The 14,036-nt window shown below is 35.0% G+C and overlaps 1 protein-coding gene across 6 annotated transcripts in view; it reads right to left on the reverse strand.

Moving 5' to 3' along the window:
- MICU3 (mitochondrial calcium uptake family member 3) overlaps positions 1-14,036 on the reverse strand; it is a 56,655-nt gene that overhangs the window by 20,867 nt on the left and 21,752 nt on the right. For 2 of the 6 annotated variants that reach the window (XM_037382355.1, XM_037382372.1), the window contains exons 5-9: positions 13,629-13,676; positions 12,118-12,200; positions 7,434-7,505; positions 6,048-6,086; positions 2,767-2,862 (exon numbers count right to left, since the gene is read on the reverse strand). In XM_037382355.1, the coding sequence (XP_037238252.1) occupies positions 2,767-2,862; positions 6,048-6,086; positions 7,434-7,505; positions 12,118-12,200; positions 13,629-13,676 (338 nt within the window). The remainder of the gene's footprint in view (positions 1-2,766; positions 2,863-6,047; positions 6,087-7,433; positions 7,506-12,117; positions 12,201-13,628; positions 13,677-14,036) is intronic. The other 4 variants (XM_037382363.1, XM_037382377.1, XM_037382387.1 and 1 more) reach the window with 3 other exon arrangements.

Consider the following 14,036-nt stretch of genomic DNA (forward strand, 5'->3'; position numbering starts at 1 on the left):
AGTCTTTTCACAATTCCCATTTGGTCAGCCTCACTAAATGAAACAAACCCAAACAAAAACCTCACCCCAGAAACTCAACCAGTATGCTTCTCGGCAGAACCGCAGGCAACTGAAAACTATTCCTGTGCTCCTTCTGCATTGATAGCATTAAAGACATTCTCTCTCTTAAGGGGTAAGGATAAAAATAAAAGCCTTAATAATTTAAAACTATTATTTACTGTTCATAATAAAGTGAATTTCGTATTTTAGATCAGTGAAAATGAAATGATCACACCTATTTACATATATAAAAATGTAAGCCTCTATTTTGATCTAATATATTCTGCAGTCATTTACATGAGAATAAAACCCTGCCTTATTTATCTTTACACTAACTCTTAACACAAATACAGGCTTGCTGCATAATGGCAACATCTTTTCCTCTCAATTTCCTAACCTGAAGAGAAGTAAATCTATTTTTTTAATGTATTTTCTGCAAAATTAATTTCTAGCTTTTGATTAAAGAGGGTTGACTAAAAGGAAGTTATACTCAAGAACAATGGTCCACTTGAAGGAACATATTCTGAGAATAAAGTATGCATATAATGCGCTGAATTAAAAAGAACTTTCTTAGTGCAAGTCCCTGATTTTTCAATATTTATAGTAATAAATCTACTCATTTCCAGTTTCACTTAGTAATTTAAGAATAAACCCACAAACTGAATTCAGCGATAACTGGCATATTCCAACAGGATGGTGTAGTTGCTAAATGAGAAATAGCAGAAACAGCACTGTAAGCTGTCCTAGAAAGAAACTGGATGTGGTGAGTAACTTCTTTTCCCCCCAAAGAGACCTTGTAAGTTGATCCCCACAATAACAAACTTTATTTACTCTCCTTTTCAGTTTACACACGGCTTTCTCAAAAGGCTATGAAAAAACACAGACTTTAGTGTCACCTAGCTTTATGCCACTTTCTTAGTACAGATGGCTATATTATTATTCAGATGTGAGAGTACCTGGGAGAGATAAGAATATGGATGAAAGCCAGCTGGATCAAACTTAACCCAAGCATGATAATGATGATTATGGTGAGAAGTGAGAAATTGTCAGTGGAGCAAATGCAGGACATGATCTTTCTTCGTAAAATTATTTACAAGTGATCAAAGAGACTTCTTATGCATTTTACAGACAATTTAAATCAATGCTTATTACAGCTGCTGTTAAACCTCCACTACATTGTAGTTACAGATACTAGTCTGAGGTATCAGATGTAAATTAAGACAGTTAATTCAGAAAACTCAGTGCCCCAAGCTCCTTAAACAGTCAATGAGAAGAGCAGCCCTGTCTCCCCTTTACGTCTCCCTTAGATGACTAGACAGGAACACTGATGTCCTGGGTTTTAAAATCTGGTGGCATAAATAAGGACTGATAACTGGACTAGTAGTTTAGGAGCTCATCACTTTAAAAGCAAGGGAACAAAGGTTGGATATACTGCTTTATTGCAAGATCACTACAAATGTATTATTTCTGTGAATATTGCTACAAAACTCAATTCTATAACACTACATTTTGTTTTGTTCAAAGGCAAATGAACTCGAGCTGAGAGGTACAGAGAAGGCCTATTTGATACCTGGGTTCTATCTTAAGAGAAAAATCAAAGACCTTGTTGTGTTCAGCCTATGAAAATTAAAACTGATAAACTGGGCTATGACTGCATTTATAAACACAACCGTAAGAAGATTAACACTAAAGAAGAAAAAGCCCTATGAAAATTAAGGGACAACAGACTGATATAAAGGGACTATGAGTAAATGTAGCCTGGAAATTAGAAAAAGCCCATCCAAGTCCTCAGGTTATTCAATAGCTTCTGCAGAACAACAGCAGGGACAAAACACTAATTACTTTTAATATGGAGCACACATTGCTTATGAAGCAAAGAAAAAGACTGTTTTACCCCAGAGGTCGGTTTCAGTTCCTTGTTCTTTTTTCATTATGATCCTGCTTATGAAACATGGGACTTGAGACCACAGTCAGTGGGGAGTTGCTGTATGTCCTTTAATGCCACAACCAGCAGAGCAATCACCCTCATTGTATGGGGCACAGAAAAGCCTCGATGATCTAGTTTTCTGACCCTCTTAAATGATCAATAAAAATAAATGTCTTAATAATCTGAAAGCAGATCATGAAACAAGAATCTTATCGGACTTTAAAGCACTATGGAAATTAATTTCACAGCTCAGTGATATTACTACTTCTCCATAATGATCATGTAATATCAAAAAAGGTTGATCAATGTTTTGGTTACTTTAAAATTCCTGATTTAATTCAAGAATTAAAACAATCTCTGCATGACACTGGTTTTGTGAAGATAAGCTCTGATAACATACATAAAAAGCACATTAAGGACCTAAAGCTTAAAGGGCTGCAACTCTCACTCAACTTGTCATACCACTCGACCAAGCTTAAATTACAAAGGTTTCCTGAATTACTTCTCTAACTGTGAAATATTGTCACTACTAGCATTAGAAAAATGTTTCTTATGGTAAGGAGTGAAGAGGACTTGATCTTCCAACTCTTTCAAAATACAACTTTGCTTTTACTTGGAAATGACAACTTTCAATTATCACATTGCACAGAACCAAATCCATTTCATCTGAGAACTTTAAGGTTTAAAAAAAAAATAGTTAAAAGAGAAGAAACAAAGTGCATAAAACAGGAAAATAATCAGAACATAAATAAATAAAATAGCAGTCTGTTTATGGACCAGAGACAGAGGTTGTCTTATACCTCCGCAAGGTCCGAAAAGAGTGCTTGGCTTGTGCTACGTCTCAAAGTATCCCAATAGCTTCTGGGGACAAGGTCCTCTCCTTCTGTTTTAAGAACCTGCAGAAGTTTCAAGAAGCACAATTGTTTGAAAACCAAAAAACAATAAAACAACCACTACAGACTTTAAAATCTTTTTCAACTGGTCTTCAAAAGCATGCCTTGATTCTTCTGCTTCTACACAGAGAAATTTCTACCCAGCTACATGACACTTTGTACATGAAGGTAACACTGGACTATTACAGATACTTGCTTATCACTCATAACTTGGCTGTGCCAAAAGTATCACCAGACTCCACTCTCCCAAACAAAATAGAGAAAATGTAAACTGAAAATATTAAAAGTATATGTGAAAATGTCCATCTAAACTCAGTATATTGCTGTTGTTTTTTCTAACAATTCTGTTGCAAAAAATATTAAATACTTATGAAATTTGTTTTCCCATTGGTCAAAATAGATATCACCATACAACTAGTTATATAAAATTAATTTCATGCAATAATCAGGATGATATCCTTGCACTAATGCAGAAATGCAAAAACCCAAGCCTAATTAAGTCCAGCTTCAACTGTAATATACTTATCAAGGAAATGCTATGCACACCAGATGATCAAACTTACCTTGTTTAGATAGAAAATATGTGTTTAATCTGTCCAAGGAAAATATGCTTACCTTTTTGCTCTGAAATGTTTCATTTTTTGAAGCCTAAAAAATTTTCCTTTTTAAAACAGGTCTTCCCTTATCTTGCAATTAGTCTTGGAAGAGCTACACAATACTCCCCCACCCCCCCACCCCCCGCCAAAGAATCTTGGGGAGGTGACGCTAAAGACAGCAGAAGGCTATTTTAACTTGGGTAGGGTTATTGCAACTGAATGGATTTTCCCCTTTCTCTCCACAAGTTAATCTAAACTACAGCTACTTTCACAGCTCCCCTCCCATGTCCATCTGGGCAGGCAAGACAAAAAAATGAGTTTAATCTCCTAACTAGAAATTAAACCCATTTTTTTAACTCAGCACATATTGTTCTCTCAGAAGATTTACACTGCAATGTGTAAAATCACAGTTATCATAAAGAAGACTGTTCAGAGTTGAAGGTTTACTGTCTCTACGTATTTTACATTATGTCAACATATTGTATGTACTGCTTCTAGAAGTTCTGTTACATACTTCCTCACTAACTAATTCAACTCAGCTCTTTCTGTAAATTGCCATCACAGAAACATGATAAAACTACCAGGAATTATACCCACGCTTAATGTGTATTATACTTTTGTCTCGCTTTTGAAAAATTCTGGTTTTATCTTTCTGTTCCTATGTCGTGGCCACTGTACTCCATACCATCCTAAATTGCTAAACTTAAACTTGTTTACTTGAGTGTGTACAGGATTAGGTCCTTAGCAGTTTCTCTCTTAGACTTATTTATCCCATTGAAGTTTACTGGGTCATGTGAATAAACACTACCTCATTCTTTTATGCATAAAATTCCGCAATTATCTATTTTAAGTAGTCACTGAATTTGTTCTCTTACTGGAGATGTACTTTAGTCAATGAAATTAGTACTTCTGGGCGTGCACATTTCACTTTCCTTACATGCATCTCCCTATAACTATCATGTTCTGGTTGGCATTTGGCTAGTGAACGCACTCATGCAACACATGCTGAAGTAGCCTTAATACACAAATGCACTATGCACCAGAACATGATTTGAAAGAATTAACCTATGCAAACAAAAATGCAAAAATATTTAACCTATTTAAAACATCACTGTATGCACTCTATGGCTTACAGACCTTGACACTTCTCAAAAAATTAGAGCTGTTCTGAAGGATGAAGTGAGGAGAGGGGTCCTCAGCACTTCAGATCACCCCAGACATTTTAGGGTTCCATCTCCTTGGTCTTGAGTATTTTCAACTCCCCAGGACATCAGGAGAAACTGAAAAGGCTGCTACACTTCTTGTTTCAGTAGGAGAAATAGAATTCCCAATTTTCCTGGGGTGGGGGATTTGCTGGATACTGTGAATTCCTAAACACCTGAGTCTCCTTTGCATGGAGATCTCCACTCAGGCAGCAGGAGGGCAGAAAAGGATGGTGCACACCTGGGCATCATTTTGACAAAAAGTCTGGATGCGGCTAGTCTAGAAGGTGAATTATTTACTTAAGCTGAGAACTACTGCATGAGTAGGAAAGCCTAACTGGTTTGGTTTCACTGTAAAACAGGAGGTAGCAGAGGAATATGGCAACCACTGTACAGCACCTTTCACTGCAGCAAAGCCTTACCTAAAATCCATTTAATCTTAAGGGCTCACACCTCCTACTACATGATTCTCACAACATTGCAGCACCTACATTGTATCACTGCACCTTTTCATTCAACAGAATTCCTTCCTGCATATTGCCCAAATTGTGGGTGCTAACTTCACAGGAAACAAACCTGTGCGTTCCCGTGAACGACTATATAAAGAAACAGACTTTACAACTGGAAACTCACTAGTCACTAATTCTCATAGGTTCCCTCCCCTCACTTTGAATATCACGATTATCATACCAAAACAAGTTTAATTCTTCTACTTTAACAGAAAATCATCTTTTATTACCACAGTTTTACTTCTGCTGTGTCCCAAAAATTAATCAGGCCATGACGAAAACATAAAAAAAATGCAGAAGACCTCTCCCCTTGCTGATTCTCTCTTCCGATCCCTCAAAATGATTGAAAATAACTTTGCTGTCACCTACATAATACAGGGACTATTTTCTGTAAAATCCTATTCTGGGTCATTGCTGAAAGTTCTTACTTGTTCTGTAAGTGAAGCACCAAAATATAAAAGCTCTCTTCTGGTTTCTTTTTTTTGGGGTAGGGGGAAACAAAGAGGTGAAGGATTCCTTTCACTATTGCTTCACATTATACACAAGGAGACAAGACAGACCTGGATCAAATGACTCATGCAGGTTGACTTAATTTACGTACATTAATTAAAAACAAGTCCGTAATTTTTTAAGATACATTTTGTCCTTTCCCTTAAAAATACTGTTTCCTTCATTTTATATAAATACAGCAATCTTTCCTCCTGGTAGGAATTCATGGCAACAAGCATGCACAATCTTTTATGCAAGTAAAAGATCCATCACATTTTTACTGAAGCAGAATTTACTTGATGAAAAAGATAAATATAGTAAATTTTCTTATAAAATATTGTTTCACCTCACTGGTTAAGACTGCATAAATTGAAAATAATTAGAGTACATACACTGTTAGTAGAAGTATGATATCCATAAAGTTGAAGACGCTGACATACAGCAAGAACAGGCCAAGCCAAGTATCACATGTCAGAGTGAAGTCAAAAGAGGGGGGGAAAAAGAAGACAACAGAATAAGTTACAATAAGCAAAGCTTTATTTTATATATTATTAGATTTTCTCATTTGCCTGGTTTTAAAAAGACAGTGAAGAAAAAATGGTTTATCTTCAAATCTCATTCTTCATATTTTCAAAAGAGAAGTACAGAGTTGCAGAGATTACTCTGAGGAGAAATGTTCCATTTTGCAATCTTTACTTTTTCCAAAAGCTCCTCCTTTGGGTGTAAGTTCCCTTTGTTCAGAATAGACAGGGTGTGAGAGGTTCAACAATTGACCTACAGTTTTGAAGAGTTGAGAAGGACAGGTCTCCGGGTGGGAAGAAAAGATCCCTTTTTATGTTTAGGGAAGGTTTAAAAAGTATTAATTCTTGAAATTCAAACTTCCTATGGTTTCAGGGATAAAGATCTGAGATCAAGCACGTATGGTCCCAAAAGGATAATGGGCACTATGAGAAGCTTTGCAAATGTGTCAAAAAAAAAAAAAAAAAAGAGGAATTTTTGCTGTAAATACACAAATCACAAACAAACATATTTTTTTCCGTTGTGGGCTTGACAGGGACTTGTCCCTGATTTTTAGTTGTCCAACAGTAAAATAAGTTTCTGCTACTGCTGCCATCCTCCAGACAAACCATCACAGACTTGTCTAATTCTGACTTACCTTTCTTATACACATCAGAAATGCAAATTTAACAGTATATGAGCATTCAATATTCCCCAAAAATCTATTTAGAGAATATAAACAATACAAACATTTTGCATTGATCATAAGCAGTATTTAATAAAAAAATTAAATCTGAACATAAAATTGAAGTCAACTTCTAACATTTCATCAGTTATTTTAAAACTACTATGTTAATAACAAGCATCAGGATCAGTATGTCTACATAAACAGCTTCAGTTAGTTATGAGGGCAGGATTATAGTTTGGTCTTGCCACTGAGATCTCTCACTCTTATAGACAATAATACTGGGTCATTACTATTCACTTTTTCCTAAATTTATAGCCTCCAAATGTTAATGTCATAATATGCAATACAGTATTCAAACGCTAATTTTTTCCTTTCTATAGACCACTTGACTATTTTTTTTTCAATAACTGCAGTTTAGGCTAAATATTGATTTTTTCTATATATAAAGTTACGAATATTTTGAATATTTTTTAATGATATGGATTTACTGTTTGAAGAAAACATTGAAAGTGAAATATATACACACACAATTTTGTCCTACATCGAAGAGGACAACCCAACTACCAGCTGCAACTATTCCGATTTTACTTACCAGCAGTGCACGTTTTTCTTCATCTCCTTTCCTTTCTCTCTTCTCATTTTTTTTCCTGAAAATCTCTTGTAGCTAAAAAACAAACCATTTTATTCTTACTTAGTTTTCAAGCTATTTCATATGCATAACAATCCTTCATCATGAGAAACACTGAAAACTATTAAAATTTAGTTTTTAATTAAATTATCAGTGTTTCAATGATGCTTTATTGCTCATATTCATGCCTGCATGTTCACTCTGTGACCTTAACCATCGCACAGAAAAGAAAAAGGAAATATATCTTCCACAAAGTAAGGTTAATAATCCTAATTGGGAGCACAATAGTAAGAACATCATTGTGTAGCTTTACATTTTAGCCAATCCAGCCTATACAAAAAGAGGGAGTTCCAGCATTTTTCACCACCTCTAGGCACATCATTTCTTGTAGGGTACTAATTAGTACCTGTGTGGCTATGTAGTCAGCTGGATCAATCTTTTTCATATTGTTAGTTTCCAACTAGATCAGGTCTTACTCCTGCTGGTACAAGGGAGGGGTGGAAACACCTGGTGGGGGTGAAACATTCCCCTTCATCAGCAACAAACTACTACTCCAGAGTAATTTATCAAGTGCCCCTTTCTTTTTTCAAGTCTGTTCAAAGAATACCTCCAGGTCTCGTAAAACTTCTCTACATTAAGAGCTTAAAACATGACTTCTGAGAAAACCTCAAATATGAGACCTAAAACATACAGATTCTTGAGCATATTTATTTTTTGAAATTATACAAACTCTTCAGAGTAAGGAGTGGTCTGGACTTATCTTTCTTTGTAAGTATCTGTTTTATCTAGATATTTTTATTTATAGTAATACTTATTAATATTCCAAACCATTAGAGAAAAGTGTGTGTTTACTCTTCATAGTATTAACTATGGTGCCACCTGTATCTCTGCCAGTGGACTTCAGCTTTTCAAAAACTGCATGTGAAAAAATGTACTGCCACTTGCAGCATTTGCTAATCTCAAAGTAGGCTGCAAAAAAGAACAAACACCCTGGCTGACAAATCTGTCCTATCTAGAATACAGTATTTTCAGGACCAAACATCATGGCAGACAGACACAATTGTGGCAGTGGTTTCAAAGACCTGATTTTACCTACCAGAAGTCTGTAGATACTGTAGGTACCCACAGATAAAAACCTGATACTCTAATGATACATACAGAACTCCCTGGGATTGGAATGTGAAAGGTAAAGTAAGTGTGATAAATTTTGCAAGCAAATTTTCCAAATTTAATTTCAGGGAAGGCAGATGACTAAGACAAAGGGATCAGGCCAGCTCTGCTGCAGGGGTATGACAACACTGAAGCAAATGAATACACTGTTTAGTGATTAAATAGCAAATGCATTTATAAATAACATTTTATGAATTTTCAAAATTTACTGTTGTGTTCTAGAATTGCCTATACGGCAAATACAGACCAGAATATTGTGTGTCATTGTATCTATTTTTGAGTACGGGATCAATTTACAGACCTTGGTATGTTTTTTCTAATTCTTTGCAAACCTACAGGCACAAATTACTGTAACCTATGCCGACAAGGAAAAAGTCATGATAAGACATTTAGGTGGATGGTCTAGAGTACTACACAGTTTGCAATTCAAAACTGTGGAAAGAAAAAAGGTAAATGAAGTAAAAAAAAAAAAAACAAACTTGTGAAAAGTGAAGTGACAAGCCATCAACTAGGAGAGAAGAGTGGCAGTAACTGAAAAACCAAAAAAACAAACAAACAAACAAACACCAAACCAGTAAAAAGCAATGCATCCTTGGATGTATTTCCCCTGCCACAGAGGCAAAGGGAGTAAGATTCTGTTGCACTCATCATTAGAGCACTTGCTAAACTTATGGAAATGGATCTTTTGTTCAGAAGGAGTGCTATAGGATACCGGGGAGTAGAAAAGTGAATACAAAAAGGATTTAGGAGTACTTTCATAGGAGCACTGTTTGAAACAGGATAATGAGATTGACTGCTGAAAGCAGGAAAAACAAGATCTCCTGTAACAAGGCAACACAATCCTTCTGTTCCCTGACCTCACCCCTATGACATAAGCAAAGAGGAAAGCGCAAACACCATAGAATTAGGTTACAAAAACACTAAACCTGTTACCAGAAAAATTAAGTATTTTTTGACTCTTCACTACCCCTACTTCTCTCTACAAGAATCACATAACATGTGATCCCTACACCAATCTCTTCAAACTCTCTTTATTTGCAAAACTGAGTATTATTAACAATACTTCAAGTATTATGACAGCTGACTGTAATAAGTGGAGAAGTATTTTGCAAATGCTGGATATTGTTCAAATGGCAACACTTACAATCTCCTGCTTCCAGGCACACAGGAGATGATGCGTACCCAAGCAAGGTCACTACAGATGCCAAATGTATGTTCTGGGCCTGGGTCTGTCACAGCTGCAGCATCACTGAATGAAATTTTATTTTCATATTTAGTTTTATTTACACAGATATTATCAATTTACCTATCTATCTATTTTAGTCTTTCTCAGTTCAGATCTACCATTCCAACTTAGGGGATTTGATCTAATTTTTAAAGGTTCACTGACACAGTAATCAAGCAGTTAGGGTCAGGTTTAATCTATACAAATTTGTTAAATAAAATAGGTGGAGAACAGTATAGCTAGTGTTTGCAAATTCTCCTTTCTTTCTTCTATCCATCAAATCTGGTAACAGAAGAAGAATAAGAAGGAGAAATTTTTATCAGGGGCCATGACAGAGAACAAATAAAAAGTAGGATGTTATAAAAAAACCAAATAAAAAGAGGAATATAAAAGCATAGTTAGAAAGAAAGATGCAATATCCATAGTTGAATATTGTCTTTGCTTCCTGCCTTATATACTTATTTGATTTCATCTGCAGCATCAGTTTTTGAAAGACAAAACCTCCTGCTTCAATTTCCTCACACTTAGCTGTTGTAATGGAAGCCTTTTTTTTTTTTTTTTTTTTTCTAAAGTTGTCAGTCCACCACATTCCATTTTATTGACTCATAAAAGACTTTTTTTTTCCTTTTTTTTTCTTTTTCCTCTAGTTTTCCTTTGGCCAATTAATCCAATCTTTGCTGGCTTTTTCCCCCAACTGTAGAACATAGTTATTAGGAATTAGCAAATATAAGGATCTGTACATTTAGTATTAGAACACAAAAAAAATGATCAGCATGCCACAATTTGCAAGTGGTTACAGTTTCCAAAATAAATGAGACCTGTTCTGCTTCAGCTATGCCACCAGAAAACAAGACCTCTGATCTCATTTCATTGAAAAGGAGACTTGAGGGAAGTTCACTGTGTTGAGGACAGTTTCCTTCACATTTCAGTTTTATTTAGGTTAGCACAGCTTACCTAAATCAAGGCTTATAACTTGATTTGAAAACCATTAAGAAACAGCACACAGGAAATTAGGGTGTCTTTGTTTTAAATAAATTCTGGTCTGACATTTAAATCAGTGTCTGTTCCATGTGTCTGTTCATATGTATGTTTGATTCCTTATATTTTGCTCCATCTTCTTCTTCAGTAAGGCAGTGGGCTTTTTCTCATGTATTTACTGTATTTATTTATAAACTCAACAACACAAAGGACATATGAAGATAAAAATTGATGTCTCCTGCAAATACCTTTTTTTACAAACATCTGATTCAATTCTTATAATTTTTATTCAATTAGTCACCTGTACTTGTTCAGTAGAAAATAAAGATCTTGTGCTGTCTTCAGAAAGCTTATCTAAACCAACAAACCACAAAATTTTAAATGTTCATTTCTAAAGATGCATCAAAACCTGTTTGCCATAACTGTGTGTTTCAGTGTAATCCCAGACATCTGCTGCATATGGACATCACTAATTCAAAAAATTCTTGATTTATACTGTATACTGCAGTTTGTTAATATAAAGCCATGTAGTCACTGTAAAATCAGAAGCCCTAATGTTGAGTGAGTGTCCTGTTTTTTGCTGGGATAAAACTAGTTTTCTTCTCAGTAGCTGGTACAGTGCTGTGTTTTGGATTTAGTATGAGAATAATGTTGATAACACACTGATGTTTTAGTTGTGACTAAGTAGTGCTTACTTTAAGTCAAGGACTTTTCAACTTTCCCATGCTCTGCCAGCGAGCAGGTGCACAAAAAGCTGGGAGGGAGCAGAGCCAGGACAGCTGACCCGAACTAGCCAAAGGGATATTCCATACGCTAGAACATCATGCTCAGTATATAAACTGGGAGGGTTGGCCAGGGGCCACTGATCACGGCTGGGGGACTGGCTGAGCAGCTGGAAAAGATTCTTTTGCAAGTCCCTCCATCATTATGGTAATTAAATAATTCTGCTGACCATTGATACAGCAATATTACTTTAATAGCCTAATTATCTTTGAATGCAGTAGCAACTAAAGAGATCCAGAATAAAAATTGGAATTAAGCTTCAAAAATCATAATATACGACACACCTACACATTGTAATAAGAAATTACTATTTACCATTTACATTACACGAAATTTACTATTTACACTAAATAAAGGAAATAAACAACTGCACTCAATGAAGAATAGCTTATGTTCTCATGATTATTGAAATCATCATGAGTCTCAATCAAGAAAAAAAGATTAATTTCCAAGATTACATCACAATGTTCAAAGACTGAAAATTATACGTACCACTAAGAACTCCTTTTTGTCCACCATCTCATTGCCATCAGTGTCAAACATGTTGAAAGCAATTCTAAAACCTGCATGTGGCTCTGCCAAAAAGAAGCTCATTCAATTATTTATTTCCTTGGAAAGAAAGCAAATATAAATGTCTAAAAAGTTATTCAGTGTCTATTTATAAAAGGCATATCCGCAAGTAATTTAAATTGGCATGTTTGTATACATAGTAAATGCAAATCATAACATCAGTAAAACAGTATTACCCATGTTACGAAAACAGAAGGCATGCTCACAAATTCATAGATCAGGGGAAATAAGACAGTAGAAATAGAATATAAAATAACCAAGAAAAATATCTCACAGTAATGGCTGGTTGGGTAGTTAAGTGTGTTAGTTCATAACTAGAGTCCACGTTATGTTAAAAAATACAAATTTGTAGAAAATTTTCTATGAAAAGACTGTTTGAAAAGACACTTAAAAGTTTTGCAAAAAATGTACAGGATGCAACTTCTGGTCAAAACAAATCATGTGTTCAAAGAGACCCAGAATTTTCTTGTTTAGATGCTTAGAATCTTTGACGTTTGAGATCAGGTTAGAACTTCAAATTATTTCTGAAACGTGGGGACTTCGAAGGTCACTGTAAGTGAAGCCTTTAGGAAACATTTTGGTGATACTCAGTGATTTGCAATATGGATGAATTATGGCCAAAAGTTAGTCAAGATAACAAAGAAATGATGGAAAAGTATCCATTGATCCAGCAGTTAGGGACTGTAAGAGTTCACAGTCAAGCTCCTCCTCTGACTAAGAATCCAGATCATGTCTCAAAAAAACCCTCATGAATCCAACAGAAATGTTTTAATTACATACAAATTAAAGACAAGCAAAACACTTCACTCCTTCCCAAAAAACACCTCTTAAAATAACAAAACAAAGTCTGTATCAGGCTTAGTTTAAGTTATTCTACTTTGTTTTTATGGGTGGTAGAAGAATAAGTATTCAATTTTGTTAGTGTTTTCTAACATAATTAAACATTTACTTTAGTCTGACAGATTTTATATTCTGTATTTTATCATTGTCTCATTGGTGTCACGCATTATGCACTAACTGGTGAAACAAACCAGTAACAATGTCTATCTTTCTCTTCTCTGTATTCAGCGTCCTCCATGAACTTCAGTAAATTCAACTAGAAATTTTGTAGGAATTTCAAAGAAAAAAATAAATTTAAGCTCTTAACTAGGTTTTAGCTAATGTGCATGGCTCAACTTTCTCAACAGTCAGTAAAAGGCGTTCTAGATAATAAAGCACTTAAAACATAACACAAGATTCCAGTAGGGGAGTGGGACAGAAGAGGCTCAAATTGCCATAAGAGATGCATGACACATTTTTTTCCCCTGGGATACGCAGGAGAGAGGGAAAAAAAAAAAAGAAAAAGAAAACAAAGAGTATTGTAATCTACAGTAACACATTGAGATTAGAAACTTGTAAGGACGTTTTGGGTTTTTTTCTCCAAAAATACTTACTTGTTAAAATACATAAGAGGAATAAATATTCTGTGTAAGATATCACACCTGAAGACAAAAAAAAAGTTATGCCATATTAGTTGCACCTTGTCTTCACATCTGAAACTTGAAAACATTAAATCTATGTATAAGAAGGAGAATACTTGTACATGTGCATATGTACATTCATACTTGTGTACATGTGACTATTCAATCTGGTCAAGTAATTATTTGTCTAAAATATTGATCTATAGGGTGAGGAATTTTTTTTTTGGGGGGGGGTTGAGTATTTTAGGGGAGGAATACATTAAACATGGCAGATAACTACAATCAGCGGAGAATGGCTCATTAAAAGCTGGCTAAATTCTTAAAAACTAATATAATTTTTTTTTTTTTTAAAAACCCAACCAATAATTCATGACAACACTC

Source organism: Falco rusticolus, chromosome 1, assembly GCF_015220075.1.
Source record: "Falco rusticolus isolate bFalRus1 chromosome 1, bFalRus1.pri, whole genome shotgun sequence".
In the NCBI taxonomy this organism is placed as follows: domain Eukaryota; kingdom Metazoa; phylum Chordata; class Aves; order Falconiformes; family Falconidae; genus Falco; species Falco rusticolus.